This window comes from Mus caroli, chromosome 10 (assembly GCF_900094665.2).
Source record: "Mus caroli chromosome 10, CAROLI_EIJ_v1.1, whole genome shotgun sequence".
Classification (NCBI taxonomy): Eukaryota; Metazoa; Chordata; class Mammalia; order Rodentia; family Muridae; genus Mus; species Mus caroli.
In genome coordinates, this window is record NC_034579.1 from 110,049,161 (window position 1) to 110,074,006 (window position 24,846).

The 24,846-nt window shown below is 44.4% G+C and overlaps 2 protein-coding genes across 2 annotated transcripts in view; both read right to left on the minus strand.

Moving 5' to 3' along the window:
* LOC110303446 (lysozyme C-2) overlaps nt 1-3,177 on the minus strand; it is a 4,719-nt gene extending 1,542 nt beyond the window's left edge. Inside the window, exons 1-2 of the mRNA XM_021174544.1 lie at nt 2,963-3,177; nt 1,726-1,890 (exon numbers count right to left, since the gene is read on the minus strand). Of these exons, the coding sequence (XP_021030203.1) occupies nt 1,726-1,890; nt 2,963-3,143 (346 nt within the window). The 5' untranslated portion in view covers nt 3,144-3,177. The remainder of the gene's footprint in view (nt 1-1,725; nt 1,891-2,962) is intronic.
* Nucleotides 3,178-8,632: 5,455 nt separating this feature from the next.
* Nucleotides 8,633-13,432, minus strand: LOC110303803 (lysozyme C-1). Its single transcript, XM_021175023.1, has 4 exons — nt 13,273-13,432; nt 11,800-11,964; nt 9,934-10,012; nt 8,633-9,465 (listed from the first exon to the last, which is right to left on the minus strand). The coding sequence occupies exons 1-4, from the start codon at nt 13,406-13,408 to the stop codon at nt 9,399-9,401; spliced, it is 447 nt and encodes a 148-aa protein (XP_021030682.1). The 5' UTR covers nt 13,409-13,432; the 3' UTR covers nt 8,633-9,398.
* Nucleotides 13,433-24,846: the final 11,414 nt, after the last annotated feature.

Consider the following 24,846-nt stretch of genomic DNA (forward strand, 5'->3'; position numbering starts at 1 on the left):
CTGAATTCTCACCCTAAAAAGGGAATAACATTATGGTAGCAGTATTCTGTGCTTGAAAACAACATGCTGTAGTCTTATGTCTTAACGCAGCTGGGCTCCTTCCATGTGACCTCACTTCTCATTTGCAGAGTCCCTGGTGGGTTCTGGATGTGCTTCAGTGGTCATGGGTTTGAGCGTGTGAAACTGCTCGGGATCACAGCAATCCCAGCCCTGGTGAAAAGTAGCGAAGCCACTGAGGCAGAGAGGACTCACTGGAGGGTATGTGACTGTCGGCTAGGGTGAGGGCAGCCCCTGGTCATTTTCACACTGGGAAACAGAGCAGGCAGAGAATTGTCACCTGGGCATCTCCCAGGGAAAATGTAGCCTAAAGAAAAACCAGGGGTTGGAGAGATGGCTCGGTGGCTAAGAGCACCGGACGCTCTTCCAGAGGATTCGACTCCCAGAACCCACATGGCAGCTCACAACTGTCTGTAACTCCAGTTCCAGGAGATCTGATGCCCTGTTCTGGCTTCCACAGGTACCAGGAACACATGGTGACCAGAATCATATCAGGTGAAATTCACACACACGAATTAATACTTTAAAAAGTAAGCAGAGTATAAGCCTTTTATGTATAAAGATTTTCCTAGCAGGTTATAACTATTAAAACAGAAGGAGCCCAGCTGCTTTGTGACTTGAGACTTAAGAGTGCTGTTTTCAAACACAGAACATTGCTCCTGTAATGTTAGTCCCTCTTTAAGATGAGAATCCAGGTCAGTATTTGTTACTCCAGATGTGGTTTTGTGTGATATCCACATCATGGAGCTGTGTTAAGTATAATTTATGCAAAACTGTAAATCTTTACATGTCTTGGTGTGAGCACATATATGCATCATACAACTTTACATGTACGGACATCATAGATTGACGTTCTATAGGAGCATTTTCCAAAGGTTTCAGTTAAATTGATCCTTGAGTGCTCACACTGGGAGTTACACTCCTTTGCTGGAGTTTTCTAACACTTCCCAGTGACTGTAGATGAGTGACTAGAACGCTGTTAAAGTCAGACTAAGCAGGTTACAAGGAAAGCCCCAAAGTCCATCTTCTCTTGAAAAATTGACAACCAAGTTTAAAAGAGTAGGAATTATGGCTGGAGAGATGGCTCAGCGGTTAAGAGCACTGACTGCTCTTCCAAAGGTCCTGAGTTCAAATCCCAGCAACCACATGGTGGCTCATGGCCATCTGTAATTAGATCTGGCACCCTCTTCTGTCAGATGGCTGCCCTGGGAGCAGTCCACGGTGTTTCTCAGGCAGGGTCTGCCATTTGCAACTGGCTTGCAGAGCAGGCTGTGCTGGTTGGCCAGTGAGCCCCACAGATCAGCCTGTGCTGGGGTTATAAACCCATGTCACCAAACTCAGCTTTTTTTGTGGCTGCTGGGGGTCAAACTGTGATGACTCTTCCACCAGAACTATCTGCCCAGCCTCTACTTATTTCATTTCATTCATTCATTCATTGATTTTGGAGGTGGCACCTAGGGCCCTCTGATCTGTAGACAGGGTATTCTATTGCCAAAAACAGTGTGAGCCTACTGCCTTACTTGGTTCATTTTGATGACTCTAACAGTGAAGGCAGCTTCCCCAGGTTCCTGATGCTTCCCCCAGTGTTACTCCTCCTGCACAGAATCTCTGCTCTTGCAGTAAGAGCAGAATGGTTGTTTGTTAGCACTGTACCCCACCATTTCTTACCACTGCAATTGATCCCACAAGCATTCTTAGCTCTTGGTGTTTTGCCATCATTACACCAGTATCGGCTATTGATCTGAAATATCCCATAATCAGTGCTTTGGTCTCCAGGGTTGTAGTTTGTAGCTCGTGTGTTATAATTGCTCTCGTGCTGAGCTAAACATACCCCTGAGAAGAAAAAAACATTTATCAATAAGCATCAACCACAAATGATCCATATTTGTTACCAAAATCAGCCTTTTGAGCAGGCTGGATTTTAGAAGTGATGTACTAGAAATACAATCATGTGGGTAAATTATAGAATATGCTACCACTAGTCCAGCCTGTGTCTGGCTGTGGTGCCCAGGGTAGTCTCTGGTGTCAAGTGATCCTCCTGCCTCTGTCCTTCAGGTAGGTAGAACTGCTGTGCCCAGTCAGCAAGTAATTTTCAAGTGCCCCAAAGAAAACCCCTTGGAGAACAAATCAAAGAATAACCAGATTAAGAGCCTTTTAAAACGTAAACCTGTCCCAGTGGTGCTCAGTTTTATTCCCTGCAGTTGTTAGGCAGAGGCTGGGGAATCTGTGTGAATTTGAGACCAGCCTGATCTGCATAGCAAGTTCCAGGTCAGCCAGTGCTGTGTGGTGAAGCCCCACTGCCTTCCAAATAAAATAGCTAATTCTCCCATTGCTTTTACCATCACCCCCGACCCCACTGAGCTTGCAATCTCCTGCCTCAGCCTCCCATTGCTTGGATTCCAGGATTGTGCACCATCACATATGTGTAATGAGAATATATAAAGCAAGAACATCAGGACAGAAAAGGCTATTCTGCAGTTCCATCCATCCATCCACCCACACACATCTCTTTGTTGAGTAGCAAACACTTCAATCAAATATGATTGTGATAACATAGATCACAAGCCATGAGGAACTGTTCCTCCTCCACATCTTTTCTTGTGTGACACTAAAGGCCACCTCAGAATGAAGAACGCTGCTGAGTCTGAAGCAACAGAAAATTTAGTGACAGTCCCTGAGCACCTCAGGTCCTGTTGCCTTCGCATGGCACACAATGTCCCTTCCAAGCCCTCACCCCAGCATCTCTAATTCAAAAGACAAAAACTGATGCTTTCAATCCAATGACCTCAGTCACACAGGGAACAACCATGAAAGTGTGTGTATGCTGCAGCTTCCTCTCTGGTCACTCACTGCTCCCCTGTCCCTGTTCTAAGCGCTTAGCTGGAGCCATCAAGAAGAGACTTACAGTCGGCCAGGCTGACCCCATAGTAGCCACCCATTCCATTCCTTTTCAGAGTTCTGGCAAATTCACAACGTTCATAGACCTTGGCCTGGGCAGTGACAGAAAGCAGGAGGAGTCCCAGAGTCAGGAGAGCCTTCATGGTGAGTGGAGGCTGGGTCCGCTGCTGGCTGACTAGAGAAAGCATGCCTGCTATTTAAGCCTCCTCCAAGTCCCTCCTTTCCCAACAGCTTGTGGTTTCCTACATTTGAGCTGTGTGCAAAACAGGAAGTTCCTACAGATCTATGGATTTCAGCACTTGATCTTCCTTCTTCATTTATGTGATGAGAGATATTCTGGCAGCCTAGGAATAAGCATACAGTATTTATTTTAAAATGCTTAAACATTTGACACAGTCCAGAGTCTCTCCCTTCTGCCTTTAGCTTGTCTGCAATGCTGCTGTGAAATAATGGCTTCTGTTTTTCCTCATCTCTTGGGATGCGTTTATCCTTTTTATTCAGCATATCCCGAAAGTTCTTTTTTGCAGGAATTTCATCCCTCTCTTGCCCAGCAACGACAGGTAGACCTGTGTGTGTTTAGTGTAGGAGGTTGGGTTGAAAGCATCTGTAAAGTGTATTTTGAACACAATCAAGAGAGGGAAAAGATTTGCCACTTGATTCGTGAGCTGGGACATTTCTTACTCCTTGCCATGGTAGATCCTCTACTGAATAATACACTCACATCCCAGTGGGTCCTCAGCACAGAACAAGGTATGGTGAATACAGAGTCCAACGTCCAACTATGGTCAGCTAACATTCGGTTTAAACCAGTGCTCTTAATTATTTAAAAAGCATTTCCCTGTGTGTTACTTACAGAAAATTGGACTGTATGTTTTTTCTACACCTAAAATAAAAAAAGAAAAGGAAATCTTAGGCTGTATTTCAGAAGAGAATGGCACAAAAATGACAACAAATGGAATGTGTGGTTTTTAGTTTTCAATTATTATTTGCGTTTTATGTGTATAGACATTCTTGCCTGCATGTATGTCTGTGCATCCTCTATGGGCCTGATCCTTTGGAGGCCAGAAAAGGGTGTCAGATCCTTGGAGTGGAGTTACAGACAGCTGTGCTGAGGAATTGAACGTGGGTTATCTGGGAGAATGAGTGCTCTCAAGTGCTGAGCCATCTCTCCAGTCCCTGTGGGCATCCTGAGAAAACAACACTGTTGGAAAGCCAAGCATTGTACCCTGGCCCTGGACTAGGGGACAGACTTTATGGTGCACACAAAGTCATCCCTTTGTCCTCTTCCTAATTATCACTCATGCAGCTACTGTGCTGGGCGTGGAGGCTCCCTTACTTTCGGTTGTCACCCTGAGACACACTGCATGCACTGCTCTAGGGTGCCGATTAGAAAGGGAAGGGCTGGCTGGGCGTGGTGGCGCATACCTTTAATCCCAGCATTTAGGAAGCAGAGGCAGGTGGATTTCTGAGTTTGAGGCCAGCTTGGTCTACAAAGTGAGTTCCAGGACAGCCAGGGCTACACAGAGAAACTCTGTCTCGGGAAAAACAAAACAAAACAAAACAAAAAAACAAAAACAAAAAGAAAAGAAAAGGAAGAAAGGGAAGGGGTGGTTTGGATGGCCTAAATTATTTGTCCTGGAGCAGGAGATAGGGACAGTGACAAGATTTAATCTTTCTTTATTATTCCCTTGAGATAATAGGCTGAATAGAAGATTTAATAGTAAAATAGCAAATTGGCATAATTCTGGGTAGAAATTTGTCCTGCACAGAAATTTGCTATATATTAGATGTTTTATTTGGTAAGTTATATAAATTTCGCTATGTTTTTATTATATTTGTTTTCTGTATATGTGAACACTATAGCTCTCTTCAGACACACCAGAAGAGGTTACTGGATCCCATTAGAGATGGTTGTGAGCCACTATGTGGTTTTGGGGGATTGAACTCGGGACCTCTCAGAAGAGCAGTCAGTGCTCTTAACCACTGAGCCGTCTCTCCAGCCCCCAAGGACGGTTTCCCTCTTACACATTCGGATACAGGTCTCTTCAGGAAACCCTTTTAATACCATACCTTAATTTCCAGCATTAAGTGAAAAAGGAAGATTCCATCATACTCAGTACTAATTCTAGTGATTCCAGGTACTATAATAAATGAGAAAGAGTGCTTTGGAGCCTAGAGAAGTGGCGGAGAATTTGAAAGCACTGCTGCTCCTCCAGAGGACCCGAGTTTGATTCCCGTCACATCAGTCAGCTGGAAGCTGCCTGTGTGTCCAGCTCCATGGTCGTCCTCTTCTTCTGGGCTTGGTGGCACTAGTTCTCATGCTCACAGCCACACATACGCACGGTTCAAATGATCGCTAAAGGTTCTAAAAAGAGTGCTTCTTATACTGTCAAATGGGACAGAATGAACACACGTTTCTCACCAACAGTCACAAATTTGTGCCTTCCTGGGAGACACTTTCTTGGTCATTTTCCCTTGGCCTAACAAACGGAGCTGTTTAAATCCAAACAAGATGCAGATCCTATGGCAGTCCTTTCTGTTCCTCACTCCTACCTTTCAACTTGGCTGCGAGTAACACCACTCAAGCCACTCCCTGTGCAGAGCCCTTCACGGGTCCCACAGATATGCCTTAAGTTTTGTGAAGTGTGGAGCCACTCTCCAGAGTGTTGTAGCTGAGGGGTAGGGCCTGCTTTGGCAAGTGCAGCAGCCATTGTGGGGCACGGCCAGCTCTGGGCATCCCTTGGACATAAACATGGTACCAGATGGCAGCCCACAACAGGGATGTCCATATGGCCTTCGGTGATAACATCGACATAGACCACCCCTGCTATATGGCCACAAACCCAGACACTGCCCTCAGTGGCATCATGGGTCAGGACCAAACCATGGCTTCAAGTGGCAGGGCAGGCTACTCACATCCTTTCTAATCATGAACACATCTCCAGCTCTGCCTCTCCTCATTTTGCACACACTTTCCTACTTCTCTTTCTTTCCCATCTCTCCACTCTTACTTGTTCCTCTCAGCAGGCGTGGGTAGTGTGGTGTGTTCCAACTGGGTGTAGCAGAGGACAGCGGTTTCCCTTCCCTAGTTTATCTAGGGATACTTCGGGCTCTTTAGGCTCCAGAAACTCCTCCGGTGCTGCCTGTTCCTCATCCAGCATCAGAATTATAAGTGTCAACCACTTGCTCATCACTATCCACCAGCTCCTTTTGGACTCAGTGTCTCTATTTCTGTCCAATACAACGATCCTTCAGAAAAGAGGCAGCCTCAAGAACTTCCTGTCTGGATCTGGAGAAAATGCTCAGTGATGCTAATATTTGGGCCCACAGAAAAACACCAGTATTGTTCCACTTGTTCTGGGATGGCTTGCCCTGATCGTGGGCTTTCCATTCAGCTCCTTAGTGCTTAAGGCAACACGGTCAACCAAAGATCGCAAGTACTAGATAGACACCACTGAAGGAAAAACCAAACAGAGAGGACTAAGAGGAAACACCAACAGAAAATGAAAAACAATGACACAATGACAGCGTTGGAGAGATCAGAGAAGGAAGAGCAATGTAATGAGCAGGGGACAAAATAAGTCTTGGTGTTTATAAAAACGCATTTCACAGTGAGAGCCTCTGCGCACTCACTCCTGAGCAGGAAGCCCAGAGCAGTGGCAAGAAGTCTCTCCTGTGCGGTCTGCAGCTGCTGAGGAGGCTGGGTAAGCACAACCTACCTATCAGCCAACACGCTAGGGCAGAGCCCGGTGCCTCTGAATGAAAACCTCTGCTGAGTAGCAATCACCACGGGAATGTTTCAGACATGACTGCGACAGAATGAAGCTAGTTGGAGGTCCCTCATGATTTCATCAAAATTTTAAAAAGTACATTAATCAATATATGTGTATGAGGATATCGACTTTCTATGCACTCCCCAGCTCTGAGTAAAGACAAATTCTTGTATTTATTAATTATAGCTTTAGCCCTTAGCTAACTCTTGTTCCCAACTAGCTCTTACAACTTAAATTAACCCATATATATTACTATGCTCTGCCACAAAGCTCATAATTTATGTCTCCTTCAGTGCCAGCGAGCTTCTTCCTCTGCATCCCTTCACCTCACACCTGACTCTCTCCCAGAGTTCCACTCTCCTCCTGGAAGTCCCACCTTCTACCTCCTGCTGACCTATAGGCCTTTCAGCTCTTTATCAGACCAATCAGAAGGTGATGGAGAAGATGTTTAGGAATCACTAAGACATGTGATGGGTGCACTTCTCCTTTCATCTTGTGCATCCCGGGTTTGAAATCAAGTCCCCAGGCTTGGAAGGAAGCATTTGGCGCCCCACTCCCTCTTTTCTGACTGTGCAGTTTCTTTTCTTTTAAAGAATTATTTATTTTATGTATGTAAGTACACTGTAGCTGTACATACAGATGGTTGTGAGCCTTCATGGCACTGTGGGGAATTGAATTTAAGACCTATGCTCATTCTGGTCAATCATGCTCATTATGCTTTAACCAACTTGTTCTGGCCCTGCTTGCTCTGGCCCAGAGAATTACTTATTATTATAAACAAGTACACTGTAGCTGTCTTCAGACACACCAAAAGAGGGTGTCAGATCTCATTACAGGTGGTTGTGAGTAACCATGTGGTTGCTGAAATTGAACTCAGGACCTTTGGAAGAGCAGTCAGTGCTCTTACCCAGTGAGCCGTCTCACCAGCCCCACCAATGCAGTTTTTAAAGATCTTTGGAAGCTCTTAGCTGGGGTGGCTGCTGGGACTTTTGCAAAGGCTGACCTTCCTCTCGGCTCAGAGGGGAGCTCAGTTAACCAGCAGGTGCTCTGAATTTGAACGATAACGCAAAGGGAAGTGAATTCAGGCCATTTGTGGAGAGCAAATGGCAGGCTCAAAATGCGCTGTTTGTACTGGTTCTGATGGTGAGATTACGAGATGGAAATACAGCTAGTATACAGAATCCCACATACATTATAATTTAGACCCATGTTTAGATATATGTGTGTATGTATGTATATATATATATGCATATATATATGTGTATATATATATGTCTAAAATATAATATATAAACATTGGTCAAAAATATTATCACACACAAACACAGACACATACAAACACACACACACACACATACACACAGAGTGTGGGTACCATAGAGAAGGCTATGTGCTGAGCAGAACAGGGCAGAGCATAGCAGTTTCCACATGTTGAATAGGATAGGAAATTCTAACAGAGCAGACACTTGTCCTGGCATTTTTCATTCTATGTCTTCACATCATGGTTAACGGTGATTAAGCGGCTCAAAGGGCTAAACTAGCAAGTAAATAAATATATATCATAAATAAATGTAAAATTGGTAACTGATAGAGCCCTGAGTGCTCCCACACTGAGGAAGGAAGTCACAATCTAAGAGCTAGCAGAGACAAGAAAGGAGCAGCATGATGGAGATGAGGCTGGGCTGGGGTAGACACTGGACATAAAGAGTGGTTCATTGTCTCAAGGGCCACTTAGGAATGGAGGGAGATTGGCCAGATTGCTCTTGAATTTTACCAGAGATTCAGCTGGTTATGTGTAGGTGAGAGTGTAAGCCCAGTTAAGACTACCAAGTTGATTATTTCCCAATATATAAACATTTTCCCCCAGACGCACCATTTTAGCATAAAGAAAAGACAACCTGTGTGTTGAAAATCATTTAATGCCATTTTTATTTTTTCACTATGAGATTAGATTTGCTCCTGTGGTTATTTGCTGATACAGGCTCATCTGTCTCAGAGTTAGTTAGTATGAATGAAGGAACTTAAGAAAGATCAGGACAGGCACAGCTCACTAGTCACTCCTGGATGGCTCATGACACTGGGAACATCCTCTCAGGGGTTAAACAGACTGACACATGAGCTGAGAATTTATTTTTTAAGCAAGATGAAAGGGGCAGCTCTAGGAAAGAAAGGTCACAGGTTCCCTGATCAGTTTCTGAGTCCAGACAATCTCAGTTCTCATCCACTGAGAGTCCTGCGCCCTCAGAAACCCTCCCGGCCCACCACAGAGGCTGTTCTAACTGGGTGCTGGGACAGCACAAAGCCCTGCAGCTCACACAACTGCTGTTTTTCCAAGATCAACTGGTCTCCTATAAACAGTTCTTGTATTTTTATTCACACAGGGCTGCTTAAGATGAATTCCAATGGAACTCAATGTGCATCACTTCCTGGGTGAAGAACTGACCTACAGAGGTGTCTGTGTGGTGATCACTGTGTTGGCTGGCTGACTGACAAGGGAGACTTTGCACAGCACAGTATCAGCTGAAGCTTGTGAGGAGGAAGTCTCCGTTTTGTCCTGTTTCTGCTGAAGTCCTGCTACTTAGAGAGGAGAGCGAGGAAGTGTGACCTCTCTCATATCTACTGCTACAGTGAGAAAGAGACAGAATGAGCTGCAGTAGAAGCACACAGCGGTTAGACTCCGCAGTTCCGAATATACTGGGACAGATCTCGGTTTTGACATCGTGCTCGCCATGCCACCCTGTGGGAGAAAGAGACATGGGGATAAATGGTTGAAATCTGTGTCCTGTGTCACAGGCACACTCAGACCTTGAGAGGAGATATATTGTGAGTGTGACACTAAAGTGGATTGGGTTCTGGACCAAGAGCTGGTGTGACACACAGGCTATACCTGCACCCAGAAGCCGCCTCTGACTCTGGAGCCGAGTCTACCTGGCAGTTTGATGCTCTGCCTCCTCAGCAGAGCACAGGATGCTCAAGAGCAATGCTGCATCCTGTGAATGTACAGTCCACTGATTCTACAGCTAGCCTGCAGGCCTGAGAGGAAGTAGGTATAAGGGGGACTCTCACAGGCTGGAGAAATTCCCTAAAGATGATACTGTAGGATAAGCCCCCAGCTGCACCTGCCCTTCTCAGAATGACACTTAGGCCTTAGCCACACTGCTTATATCAACAGAGCCAGCCGTTCCCTTCCAATGTTTTAACCTACCATGCCCGAATGCCTTGGGAATCTCTCACCACCCTCTTTGCACATTGTATGGCTGCAGTGATGTCATCCTGCAGCAGAGCTGAAAGACAGGGGTGAGGAATGACAAGGACAGTTATAGAACCACTTCAGGTCAGATCCAGCCAACGTTCTCTGTGGCAGTAAGCAGCGAGTTCAACGAATTATTTCTCCATTGTCTGTGCATTTGTGATAACTGGAGACTGTCTATTGATTTGCTCTTAAAACCACGTCTGCAGTAACAATACTGAACTGAATTCTCACCCTAAAAAGGGAATAACATTATGGTAGCAGTATTCTGTGCTTGAAAACAACATGCTGTAGTCTTATGTCTTAACGCAGCTGGGCTCCTTCCATGTGACCTCACTTCTCATTTGCAGAGTCCCTGGTGGGTTCTGGATGTGCTTCAGTGGTCATGGGTTTGAGCGTGTGAAACTGCTCGGGATCACAGCAATCCCAGGCCTGGTGAAAAGTAGCGAAGCCACTGAGGCAGAGAGGACTCACTGGAGGGTATGTGACTGTCGGCTAGGGTGAGGGCAGCCCCTGGTCATTTTCACACTGGGAAACAGAGCAGGAAGAGAATTGTCACCTGGGCATCTCCCAGGGAAAATGTAGCCTAAAGAAAAACCAGGGACTGGAGAGATGGCTCGGTGGCTAAGAGCACCGGATGCTCTTCCAGAGGATTCGACTCCCAGAACCCACATGGCAGCTCACAACTGTCTGTAACTCCAGTTCCAGGAGATCTGATGCCCTGTTCTGGCTTCCACAGGTACCAGGAACACATGGTGACCAGAATCATATAGGGCAAAATTCACACACAGAGATAAATTAATACTTTAAAAAGAAAACAGATTATAAGCCTTTTATATAAAGATTTTCCTAGCAGGTTATAACTATTAAAACAGAAGGAGCTCAGCTGCTTTGTGACTTGAGACTTAAGAGTGCTGTTTTCAAGCACAGAACATTGCTCCTGTAATGTTAGTCCCTCTTTAAGATGAGAATCCAGGTCAGTATTTGTTACTCCAGATGTGGTTTTGTGTGATATCCACATCATGGAGCTGTGTTAAGTATAATTTATGCAAAACTGTAAATCTTTACATGTCTTGGTGTGAGCACATATGTGCATCATACAAGTTTACGTATAAGGACACCATAAATTGACGTTCTATAGAAGCATTTCCCAAAGGTTTCAGTTAAATCGATCCTTGAGTGCTCACACTGGGAGTCACACTCCTTTGCTGGAGTTTTCTAACACTTCCCAGTGACCGTAGATGAGTATCAGACTAAGCTGGTTACAAGTAAGGCCCCAAAGTCCATCTTCTCTTGAAAAATTAACAACCAGATTTAACAGAGCCGGAATTATTACAGATCGCTGCCCCAGGAGCAGTCCACAGTGTTTGTCAGGCAGGGTTTGCCATTGGGAACTGGCTTGCAGAGCAGGCTGTGCTGGGTGGTCAGTGAGCCCCACAGATCTGCCAGTGTCAAACTCCACTGTGCTGGGGTTACAAAGGCATATCACCAAACTCAGCTTTTTTGTGGCTGCTGGGGGTCAAACCGTGATGAATCTCCCATCAAAACTATTCTTCCAGCCTCTATTTACTTCATTTCATTTATTCATTCATTGACTTTGGAGGTCGGATCAAGGGCCCTCTGATCTTTAGACAGGGTATTCTATCGCCAAACACTGTGTGAGCGTACTGCCTTACTTGGTTCATTTGATGACTCTCTAACAGTGAAGGCAGCTTCGCCAGGTTTCTGATGCTTCCCCCAGTGTTACTCCTCCTGCACAGAATCTCTGCTCTTGTAATAAGAGCAGAATGGTTGTTATCACTGTACCCTGCCATTTCTTACCATTGCAAGGTATCCCACAAGCATTCTTAGCTCTTGGGGTTTTGCCATCATTACACCAGTATCGGCTATTGATCTGAAATATCCCATAATCAGTGCTTCGGTCTCCACGGTTGTAGTTTGTAGCTCGTGTGTTATAATTGCTCTCGTGCTGAGCTAAACATACCCCTGAGAAGAAAAAAAACATTTATCAATAAGCATCAACCGCAAATGAGCCATATTTGATACCAAAATCAGCCTTTTGAGCAGGCTGGATTTTAGAAGTGATGTACTAGAAATACAATCATGTGGGTAAATTATAGAATATGCTACCACTAGTCCAGCCTGTGTCTGGCTGTGGTGCCCAGGGTAGTCTCTGGTGTCAAGTGATCCTCCTGCCTCTGTCCTTCAGGTAGGTAGAACTGCTGTGCCCAGTCAGCAAGTAATTTTCAAGTGCCCCAAAGAAAACCCCTTGGAGAACAAATCAAAGAATAACCAGATTAAGAGCCTTTTAAAACGTAAACCTGTCCCAGTGGTGCTCAGTTTTATTCCCTGCAGTTGTTAGGCAGAGGCTGGGGAATCTGTGTGAATTTGAGACCAGCCTGATCTGCATAGCAAGTTCCAGGTCAGCCAGTGCTGTGTGGTGAAGCCCCACTGCCTTCCAAATAAAATAGCTAATTCTCCCATTGCTTTTACCATCACCCCCGACCCCACTGAGCTTGCAATCTCCTGCCTCAGCCTCCCATTGCTTGGATTCCAGGATTGTGCACCATCACATATGTCTAATGAGAATATATAAAGCAAGGACATCAGGACAGAAAAGGCTATTCTGCAGTTCCATCCATCCATCCACCCCCACACACATCTCTTTGTTGAGTAGCAAACACTTCAATCAAATCTGATTGTGATAACATAGATCACAAGCCATGAGGAACTGTTCCTCCTCCACATCTTTCCTTGTGTGACACTAAAGGCCACCTCAGAATGAAGAACACTGCTAAGCCACTTAATACTCAGTTTCTGAGGCCCTCATTTATCCAGCAATTAGGGACAAGTAGAATCCCTCCGCCCTGTGTAGATAGGTCAAAAAATAAAAAAATAAAAATCTCAAAAGTTGCACACCACAGTAAGAGAAATGAAGACAAATACCATGTCAGTCCCGGATAACAGATCCCAAGTTCTGAATGGCTGAGTCTCCCATCTCTTCTCCGCCCCCTTTCTCATTGGCTGCTGAGTCTGAAGCAACTGGAAAAGCCAGTGACAGTCCCTGAGCACCTCAGGTCCTGTTGCCTTAGCATGGCACACAATGTTCCTTCCAAGCCCTCATCCCAGCATCTCTGATTCAAAAGACAAAAACTGATGCTTTCAGTCCAATGACCTCAGTCACACAGGGAACAATCATGAAAGTGTATGCTGCAGCTTCCTCTCTGGTCACTCACTGCCCTCCTGTCCCTGTTCTGAGTGCTTCGCTGGAGCCATCAAGAACAAGAGACTTACAGTCGGCCAGCTTGATGCCACGGTAGCCAGCCATTCCATTCCTTTTCAGAATTCTGGCCAACTCACAACGATTATAGACCTTGGCCTGGGCAGTGACAGAAAGCAGGAGGAGTCCCAGAGTCAGGAGAGCCTTCATGGTGACTGGAGGCTGGGTCAGCTGCTGGCTGACTAGAGAAAGCATGCCTGCTATTTAAGCATCCTACAAGTCCCTCCTTTGCCAACAGCTTGTGGCCTCCTATATTTGATCTGTGCGCAAAGCAGGAAGTTCCTACAGATCTATGGACTTCAGCACTTGACCTTCTTTGTCATATATTTGATGAGAGATGTTCTAGCAACCCAGGAATAAAGGCACAGGATTTATTTCAATTTGCTTAAAGATTTGGCTCGTTACGCGAATGGAGACGTACTTCTGTTTCTAAATGAGGGTTTTCCTTCAATTTAATTTAAAGTTAAGGGACTAAAGGAAAAAAAAAGCTAATATTTACAGTTAAAAGCGGCAACTACTTTCCCCAACATGCCTTCATATTACATTCTGTGTGCATTCAACAATTTGCGCTGATTTTTAAAAATCGTTTTGTGTGGAGGGCTGGAGAGATGGCTCAGAGGTTAAGAGCACTGATTGCTCTTCTGAAGGTCCTGAGTTCAATTCCCAGCAACTACATGATGTCTATCAACCATCTGTAATAAGATCTGATGCCCTCCTCTGGTGTGTCTGAAGACAGCTACAGTGTACTCATATACATAAAATAAATAAATTAATCTTTTAAAAAACTCATTTTGAGCTGGGCAGTGGTGGCATACACCTTTAATCCCAACACTTGGGAGGCAGAGGCAGGAGGATTTCTGAGTTCGAGGCCAGCCTGGTCTACAGAGTGAGTTCCAGGACAGCCAGGGCTACACAGAGAAACCCTGTCAAAACAAACAAACAAACAAAAAACACAAACAAAAACAAACAAACCAACCTCATTTTGTGTGTGTGCCCCCCCCCCCCCATGGACCTGCCTCATGTACCTCGTCCTCAGAAGGCTGTGACATGACATCGCGTTGCTTAGCTGCGTCGCACTCTGGAGCGTTTCGTGGCTATGGTTCGTGTCGTCATCTCACTAGTGTAGGGGAGGCTCCTGTGGGCACCGTTCCCGCCCCATTCACGCCATGCTCTCTGCATCCCCTCCCCACGTTAAAACAGAAAGCATCAAAGGGAACCACACACATGAATCTGACCATGCGCTGCCCTTAAAAGTGGTCATCTCAGGGGGCTGCAGGTTTTTTAAAATCCTGGTACAGAGATGAAAACAAATGGAATGTGGGTTTTTTTTTTAAGATTTTATTTTTATTTTTATTTACATGAGCACACTGTCTTCAGACACACACCAGAAGAGGGCATCGGGTTCCATTACAGGTGGTTGTGAGCCACCATGTGGTTACTGGGAATTGAACTCAGGTCCTCTGGAAGAGCAGCCAGTGCTCTTAACCGCTGAGCCATCTCTCCAGGCCCTTCTTTTCAATTTTCAATTATTATTTGTATTTTATGTGTTTAGGCCTTTGTGCCTGTATGTATGTCTGTGCATCCCCTATGTGCCTGATCCTTTGGAAGCCAGAAAAGGGTGTCAGATCCTTGGAGTGGAGTTACAGACAGCTGTGGGCATACTCATAGGTGCTGAGGAATTGAACATGGGTTATCTGGGAGAATGAGGGCTCTCAAGTGCTGAGCCATCTCTCCAGTCCCTGTGGGCATCCTTAGAAAACAACACTGTTGGAAAGCCAAGCATTGTACCCTGGCCCTGGACTAGGGGACAGACTCTATGGTGCACACAAAGTCATTCCTTTGCCCTCTCCCTAATCATCACTCATGCAGCTACTGTGCTGGGCGTGGAGACTCCCTCACTTCCGGTTGTCACCCTGAGACACGCCGAGTGCACTGGTCTAGGGTGCCAATTAGAAAGGGAAGGGCTGGTTTGGATGTCCTAAATTATTTGTCCTGGAGCAGGAGATAGGGACAGTGACAAGATTTAATCTTATTTTATTATTCCCTTGAGATAATAGGCTGAGCAGAAGATTTAATAGTAAAATAGCAAATAATAAAGACATAATTCTGGGTAGAAATTTGTCCCCCAGAGAAATTTGTTATATAGTAGATGTTTTATTTGGCAAATTACATAAATTTTGCTATCTTTTTAAAAAAGAATTATTTATTTTGTGTATAAGTGTACACTATAGCTACCTTCAGACACAAGACAGAAAAGGGCACTGGATCCGATTACAGATGGTTATAAGCCAGTTTGTGGTTGCTGGGAATTGAACTCAGGACCTCAGGACCTCTGGAAGAACAGACAGTGCTCTTAACCACTGACCCATCTCTCCAGCCCCTGAATTTTGCTATCGTAAGAAAGGCAGTGAGATTTCCCATATCATCCTTGTTATGTAGCCCTGGTTGGCTGAGGGTTTGCTGGTGTCTGTTTCTAAATGCTGGGACTATGGACATTTCCACAGCACAAAGCACAGCTACCTTTGGCGTACTTTCAATTCACAATCTATTCAACTTCTTTGTAGCCAAATGTAGAGAAAAATAGTTCCCTAAGCAGAGTAAATGGAGCTTCAGGCCTAGGAGAGGGAACCCAGGAAGGTTCTAGCTGACTTTTGGCTAATGTCTAAAATGCTAATCAACTGTGAAATACAAAGATTTTTGTCAACTAAATTGCCCTGTGGGTGAAGGGCTGGGCCCTTAGTTCTGACTCTGATCCCTTGCAAATGCCATTAAAATACTGGTGAAGATTCGCAGATGGAGCTCTCAAAGCTAAGGTAGGTAGGGTGTTCATCTGAGCACAGGAGTTAGAGAGCAGCCTGAGAACCACAGTCAGAGAGGGTCTCAAAAACCAAGCGAAGGGACTCACCTGGTGACTCCCAACGCTCTGTAACTCCAGTCCAGGGGATCAGACACCTTCTCCTGGCCTCCACAACACCAGGCACACATATGGTACACAGAGGTACAAGCCGGCAAAACACACACACACACACACACACACACACAGGCAAAAAGAAAACCCCAAAAACAAACAAAAAAAAAACCAAAGCAAACAAACAAACAAAACAAGTTGTGATTAAGGTACAATAGGGGAGCTGACACCTAAGTGTGAACAGAAAGAGACATCAAGGAAAAGCAAGTTAGCTCTTGACCTACAACCTAGCAAGTAATAGGTGCAGAAGCCACACTGTACGGGGTAAGACTGGTTGGATGTCTTTGTGCACAGGGGTTACACCCCCAGACAGGAGAACAGCCTGCTGACTCTTCCTCCATAGAGAATGATGGGAAGGTCAGTCTCTGGGATGATAAATTATAGATCCTGGACTTGCCAATCACTCGTTACACAGCTGTGGTCTAAGATAGAGGCTGGTGGACAGTGCTGCCCAGATTCATAAGGCATTTTTTAAAACCCATGCACTTAGTATAAGAAAAAATGGAAAATGGGGGGCGGGAGAGTGAGTCACAAGAAAAAGGCAGATGTTAAATAGGGAAATTCAAAGGCTACATCCTTAGTCCCTCACCCTCTTCCTTTGATGTTTCTGAGACAGGTCCTCACCCTCACCAAAGCTATCCTGAACCCACTGTGAAGTTCACCTTCCCAGCACACAGTGCTGCTGCTGCCCCAGCCTCACATGCACTGGGGTCTCATGGGAGCCACAAAGCCCCTCACTTTAAATCACCCCTTTTTGAATTTTGGTCACCTTGATTTCTGTCTGCCATAATTATCTCCCAGGCAGGAGCCAGTAGGATCCCTCTCTGGGGTAACTTTTGTCCCTCCATGACAAGCAGGACAAAAGACCCACTGTTGCTAACATTCAGGCCAAGAACAGCAAGTTCTACTCAGTTCCCTCTGGTTTGCCCCACCCTGATCACAGACTTTCCATTTGGTTCCATGGAGCTTAAGATTGTTTACAGTCAACCAAAGCTCACCAGACACTAGAGGAAAGTCATTACCTGAAAGAACAAAACAGAAGAGAGGGACTAAATGAGGTTCTCAACCTGTGGGAAACAACCCCTTTCGAACAGCAGACATCCTGCATGCCAGATATTTACATTACAATTCATAACAGCAGCAAAATTACAGTTATGAAGTAGTAGTGAAAATAATGTTATGGCTGGGGGTCACCACGGCATGAGGACCTGTGTTAAAGGGTTGCATCGTCAGGAAGGGTGAGAACCACTGGCAGAGGTAATGAGGCAACACAAAATAAAATAGGATTACGGTGACTGCTTTGGAGATCAGAGAGGGTGTCACATGAATGGAAGGAGCAAAGCGTCTGTAATAAAGAAATAACCAGGAGAAATCTAAGTTATAAACCAGGTCACATTTAGAATGAGATTGGAAGCTGGAAGGGAGACAGTGCCTGCGAATCCCTTGAATGGATTGCTCTTCTGCAAATGGCTTTTTGGTCTCATGACTACAGTTCTCAGTACCCTCAGGCAACCTAGGTGTTTGAGCTTCTGTAATGCTAATCTCTCAATCCTATTCTCTCTCTCTCTCTCTCTCTCTCTCTCTCTCTCTCTCTCTCTCTCTCTCTCTCTCTGTTTCTTTTTCTTTCTTTTTTTATTTGATTTGTTATTTGTTTGTTTTTTAAAATAGGGTTTCTCTGTATAGCTTTGGCTGTCTTGGAGCTCACAAAGATCCACCTGCCTACACCTCTGACCCTATTTTCTACTAGTAGCAAATAATTAAAATTTATTTGGGTCACTATATAAGGATGTGAGGGGACAAAACTTCATGATAGCAGACAGCCTTTGAAAATGCTTGATGTTGTAAATCGGGATTCCCTGGGGTGCTGAAAGCAGTCTCTGCTGTGCTTTTTGTCAGAGTGGAGACCTATGGGGTTGCAGGCCTATGTCCTGTGGCTGTTGAGGACCTCAGGAGACCCCGGGTGGCAGCTGCGCTCCTCTCATTACTCAGAGGTACGGTGCTCACGGAGATTTGGCTTTGGAGTACAGAGAAGCTACCCTCACCTGTGTTGTGGCAGCCAAGTTTCTAAGAAAAGATTCAGAGGTAGAGGTGGGATAGCCCTTTCTGTTCACCTGAGGGAAAACCGGATGCTAAAAGGTCCTTTCTCCACTGTGGAGCAATCCTTCATCTAGCTGGACAATAGTTTTGTGACAAAGGACCAGCATTCCTCACTCTCTGGATCAGATTTGCTTCCTGTCTCAGCAAGACTTGACCCCAGAGCACACACAGCATTCATTCAAATGGCTGCAGGAGTTGCACTGAGTTGGTAGGAAATGACACATAAATTGGGTGCACTGAATCCGGACCGGTGTATTTTTATTAAAAGATTAAAGACCCCTTTCTGGCTTTTTAGTAATCAGTAATTGCAACTGAAACTGCTCTCACTGAAAACTAGATGGAGATGCTGGACAGCTGGGTCTTCTGCCATACCATGCAAACGCTGGGCTTTCCCTGATGTTTAGTACTGGCTACCATCTAGCTGATACTGCCTTTTGGGTCAGGTTTATTGCCAGAATATTCTAGAGGACCAAGCAAAAGGAGTTATTAGTTAGACTGCACTGCCAATACTGGGCTACAGTTTTGAGCAAGACTCAGAAGCTGGTGTGTGGAAACATGTTGCTTGATGGAGTAGCCTGAAACACACCAGTCGCACCCTAAGACCCTGCTGTGCACTGACACCACCACCACCACCACCACCACCACCACCACCACCACCACCACTGGACCCAGTGGCCCTGGAATTCACCACTGCCGCTGCACACTCGTTCTCTCTGCCCAGTTCCTCAATCCCTGAGTTCCTCCTCCCCTCCCGCTCTGCCTGTGGAAATCGGCCAGTGCTCTGAAACTCGCCTCCGTGCCCTCAGAGTGCAGCGCTCTTCCCTATTTTCTTCAGTGGTGTTTTGAGACTGTCTCTGTTGCGTTTTCCTGCTTGCCGCTTTCTTTCTTACTAGTCTTGAGAAAGAACAAGCCATGCAGATTACTGAAGGGGCTGAGGGAGGGTGGTCAGTATTGGCAAAGGAGGCTGTGTTGAAAAGAACAAGGAAGAGATGGCACACACACACATCTGGAGGAATCACTGAAAACAGTTCTGAAAGTAAAAACATTTCAGTAGAAAAGCTACTGAATGCTAAGACCCTTGTGTAGGTATGTTTGAAATGTGAAACCAGTTCTGTGAAAGACATTCTTGGTTTTAAGCTCTTAACTAGCTTTTGATAGTTTTCTATTTAGGGTGTCTCTGCATCTTTGCAATCTAATGCTGTCAGTGGACAATGTTGGCTCTGCAGTGTAAGCAACTCCAATAGCCTCTGCCAGCCATTTACTTGTTCCTCAGGAATCAGAGTGTTCTTGCCTTCATAGAGCTTATACAAGAATGTCACAGTGACTGAAAACAGTTTTCAAGGGTGAATTGTACAAAAGCTAGGCACAGTGTCTGTAAGGGAATAGACAGACATGATGACCCATTGGGGGAGGTGCCATCTGGGGGAGGTGCCATCTGGGATGTACATGACAGGTACCACAATGAGAAAATGTTAGGGTTCAAGAATCGCTGAAGGAAGACCCCAGACTCAAATAGTATGCGGGAGCAAAGAGCGTTTATTCAGCAGAAACAACCAGCATGCAGGAGCTACCACTGCCTCGGAATGGCGACCCAGACAAAGACACTCGGACTGCTTTTAAACAGAACTGGTTATTAAATCTTTTCTGATTAAAAACTATGATGGGCGCTGTGCAAGTCTTCAAGTACCAAGAGTTAATTGCTTCTGAGATGACAGACAGGCATCTAAAACCTAAAGCACATTCCAAGAGGTCGTAAAAACCATTAACCAAAGGACATAAAGAAGGAGCTAAGGATTTACACTGTAGGTGCAAGGACAGAAGATAAGATATTGACTGGGTTTATCGATACAAAACTTCAAGGTCAACTTAGTTATGTCTTTTAACCCTCCATGAACTTGTAAACCTAGTAACAAATGATGAATGTTTAGCTAGATAATTACTTCTAGTGGATATGCATGTAGACATTCTCTGTTAAAAACCTCTTATTCAATTTATGGCCTGAATTTATGTGCAAACTTGTAGAAAATTTTTAAATCATGTGATCATGCACTCTGAAAGCGCTGAGAACAAGGAGCAGAGACAGGCCTCCCTCCCCTTTTTCTTCCCAAGACTTCAACTTAGAGCCACCAGCACAGTTCCTGAAAAGATAGAACAGAGGCTACTTCAAGTTAACTTACACTTAAGATATGTAAACATTTTATTATTATAGTGTTAGAGTTAAGTAATCTAAGACCTCATTAATGGGTGCTAGATGCCCCATATGGGCTGCACTCCTGAGTCACAAATGATTAACCACAGGATGGGCAGCCCAGCACAGATGGCCTATCCTGAGATAAGATATCTCCTATTCATGTGGCTATCTTTAAGCTGTTCCACAAGGGGGGGGGGGTATTGTCTTTTTCATGGACTTTGGGATCTACTGCTGGAGCAAATGGTTTGTGGCCTGGTTTCTGAGTGGAGACAAAATGGGATAAAAAGTTCCCTTCAAAAGGTTTGGAAATTTAGGTAGAGTGGGCCTGACGGGGCATTGTTGTTAAAAAAACCAGAGGAAGGACTGAAAAGATGGCTCAGAGATTAAGAACACACAGAGGACTAGGGTTTGTTCCTACCACACACGGTGGCTCACAACCATCTGTAATGTCTGTTCCAGGGGATTTGGTGCCTTATTCTGATTGGTGTGCACCAGGCACACACATGCTGCACATACATACATGCAGGCAAACAATTTGAACACATAAAATAAAACTAAATCTTAGAAGAAAAAAGGAAGAGTGTGACAAGAAAAACCTGAGGAAGATTGAGAACAGTCCACTGAACAGTAAGGAAGAGGAGACTGAAGGGACAGGGGCAGACCTAACTACTGAATCCCCAAAGCAATGGAATCTACGACTTAACCCCAGGGAGAAGCAGAAGCTATTTATGAACACTAAACTGGGGAGTGATAGGCTCAAAATTTTTCCTAAAAATCATGTATGATTGGACTCTAAGAGAGCTGCTATATACCTGACATATCTGGGTGCTGGAGAATATTAGGCTATGATAAGAGGCACCAGGAGACATTTCTTAAAGTGTATCATCAAGAGTTGGTCACTATCTAGACTGTATGATTATAAATGAAAGAGAAGCAATACCTTTAATTATCAAGTGTTCACTTAAACTTTAAAATTCTCACAAGTCATATGCATAAATAGACATTTTACAGATGAATAGTAGTACGCTGTGGGGAGGGGTGGCGTGTAAAGTGTCATACCCAAAGAAACGCTGTAAGTGGCTCAGGTTTAGATTCAGGTCATTTCATTTCTCTTTTGTATCTACCACACATCCTTGTAAAATAGAACTGAAAGGAGAATATGTTCTTTAGGGACTCAATTCTAATCCTTGACACACGTAAGGTGTCTATTTATCCATCCCGATTCTCGCCCTACACACTGTAAGGTACCTTTTCTGTTCCTGACACCATTCTGCATAGTATATCTATCAATATCTATATAGCTCTATAGCTAGCTAAGCTAGCTCTATATCTACCTGTATCTACTTATCCACCTATCAATCTATCTATTGTCTATATATATATTTAAAGACATGAGTTTTCAGGATGAAGAGTTGGCTCTGTGGTTAAGAACACTTGCTTCTCTTGCAGGGAAACAGGGTTCAATCCCTGCCACCCATACGGTGGCTCACACCCTTCTGTAACTCCAGGCCCAGAGAATCTGACCTCTAAGGGTAGAAGGCACTCATGTGTGCAGGCAAAGCACTCCCACACAGAAAATAACAAAGATACATCTAAAAAAAATTTTTTTAAACCTAAGCTGTGACTTTTCTTTTAAGTTGTTTGTCTAGTGTAAAGAATTCCACTAGACATCTGGAGAGAATTTGTGAATAGATATCCCTGCTGTTGATAAACTCGTCAGATCATTACACCTTTCTTTATGAGCACTTTCTCAATTCTCCATTGTTTTTGTTATCTTAAGCTTTCAGAACCAAAGCAAATAGAACATTGGCTGAAAGTTTTCCTCTTTGTACATTATACTCAGATGTTTCCTTCCTACTTTGGTTATGTTATAAAATCCTCTTCTGAACTTACACAATGACTGGGTATTACACATCAAGAAATATAATTGGGAAATTATAGTGCAATCTCTAAGTAAAATTTCCAACATGTTATGAAATCCAGTCTTATTTGCAAAGATCTTAAGTGTTCCCATTTTTGTTTCCTGTTTTCAAGATTTCATTTCTGTATTCAATGTGATCTTTGTATCTGAAGTTCCACATAATGTTTCCACTTGTGTCTACACAACGGTATATTCATTACATTCACATTCTTTGAACTAAGAATTGTTTATTTCAACTTCCAAATGAGTTGTAATAAGAGCACCGACTGTAGGGAAGAGTGAGGAAAGTCAAACTTAGCAACATAAAGTGCTTTAACTTCTTTTCTTTCCCCCTTTGCTTGGTCCTGGGCATCAAATCCAATTTTGTTCATTCTCAACACCCATTATACCACCGAGCCACAGCCTCAGCCCAACTTCTTAGCAACAGTAATTTGTATCGACTCATACAAAAGAAGATAGTCCCCTCTTCCTTTTGGACATTTAAGTTAATTGGTCAATGATGATCAGGAGAATTTAAGGTTCTTTGTTTTCATATTCTTGGGATGAAACACAGGTCCCCACAGACACTGGACAAGCAAACCATCACTGAGCTATCGATAGCTCTAGTCAGGTGCTTACTTTGACCGTGTTACTCCGCTCTTCCTCTCTCCTACAGCTCTTGGAGGTGTCTAGTTGCTTGCATGGGACAGTCTATATCTTAGCCAAGTGGAAATTGAACTCACAAACACGGCACCATTTATACATTATAAAAAAAAAACTTTTCTGGAGGTCAGATGTTTTTATTAGGGTGAGGAAACACACACATACAGCAGGCACACAGAGAGAAAAGATCCTCTAGAAAACAGCATGGGGACTTGGGAAGCTGAAGTCTAGCCTCTCCTTGAGGGCTTTTCATTTTAAGTCTTTGAAGGGTCTTCCTCCCCTAATTTAGGATTAGACAGTTTGAAGAAAGATTTGCTTCAAACTGTTGTATAAGCATGCCCTAATATGGCTTTGAACTTTGGGGGTCAGTCCATCAGTAGGAGGTCTATTGGCAGGAGAAAAGCCCATAAGGTCTTTGTTTTAAGCTGCTGGCTTTTGTCTCAGGTCAGGAGGGTAAGAAAGAAGTTGGCCATATTAGAAGTTCACCATCTTCATGACCTAGACTCAGCCCCTCTCCCTATCTGTCTGCCCATTAGGGAATCTGTCTAACTCCTAGTCCCTCATTTCCCTGAGGTCATCCTAAGTGTTAAAGGTTTGGAGAAAGCCCTAATTGTTTCCACGCTGGCAAAGAAGATGATACAGAAGGAGCAGCAGGCAGAGCGCCTCAAAGGAAGGTTGATCAAAGGAGCCACCATAAAACTTAGCAGATGGCAGATCCAGAATGTAAGGCAGTCAGTCCTATGGTGGCGGCATGGGTCCTTGAAGTACGTTATGTGAGGGAGGCAGCATGCATAACACACAGAGAGTGAGACTGTTAGGACTCCTATAATCTCTACTGAGAGTGTAGTTATGGCAGTGTTGCCCTTATTAGGAGAAAAAAACAGGCAGGGAAGTCATCCAAAGAACTCTTGACAGGCTTTGACTCAGGGGTGGCAAGCCTGGCCATTTCTTTTCCACTGCTGTCCACTGCATGGTGCATACCCCAAGGGAGGCCATTGGTTTGGGCTTAAGTGCTTGAGACTTTTCACTGGCATGTGTAAGTTCAGACGCTGATCATAGGGTGTCCTCCATTACAACCACAGGGTCAACATCAAGAGACAAAGATAATGATACAAACTCTCTGACATTATGATTAGCATAAGTCCTTCTTAGTAAGGTAATGATGTATAATCATATAACTGCCTGGACCATGTATGAGACCTCTGTAGAAGAGTAAGGTCAGTGAAGTGGTTCTTATATCTAGATCAATATGAGCTCTGTTTGCTAGGTCGAAGTGTGACTGTACAGTAATTGTTACATTAGAGTCCCCCATGTGGAGCAAATGACTAAAAGCTCTATAAGAGAAGTCAGTTGAAAATTGCCCTGTTGGCCACCCCCTCCAGACTATAGTGCCTCTGCCCATGTACCAGACATACTGTCCACTGGGGGTGGACACGAGGGGTCAAACCTGAGTGAAATCCAGATTCCATTCACTAAGGTCACAACCAGATATCACAACCGAATTGATAATCTAAAAGAGAAATATAACTGAGTCTTTTTTTTTATAGGATTATCCAGCAATTTTCCAGAGATACCACTTAGGAAATCCTGAATAATTTCCCCAAGCTTGTGAGTTTGAGAACAGGGCTTCTGACAGCTTCCTTTAACCAAGAAATGAACATGGGCAGTTAGGGTTCAGAATGTCACATTACTCTCCTAGAAAAGGGTGTTTCATAGTTGATAAAAACATTTTTTAAATCAAGAAGAGATTCACTAGTGAGAAATAATTG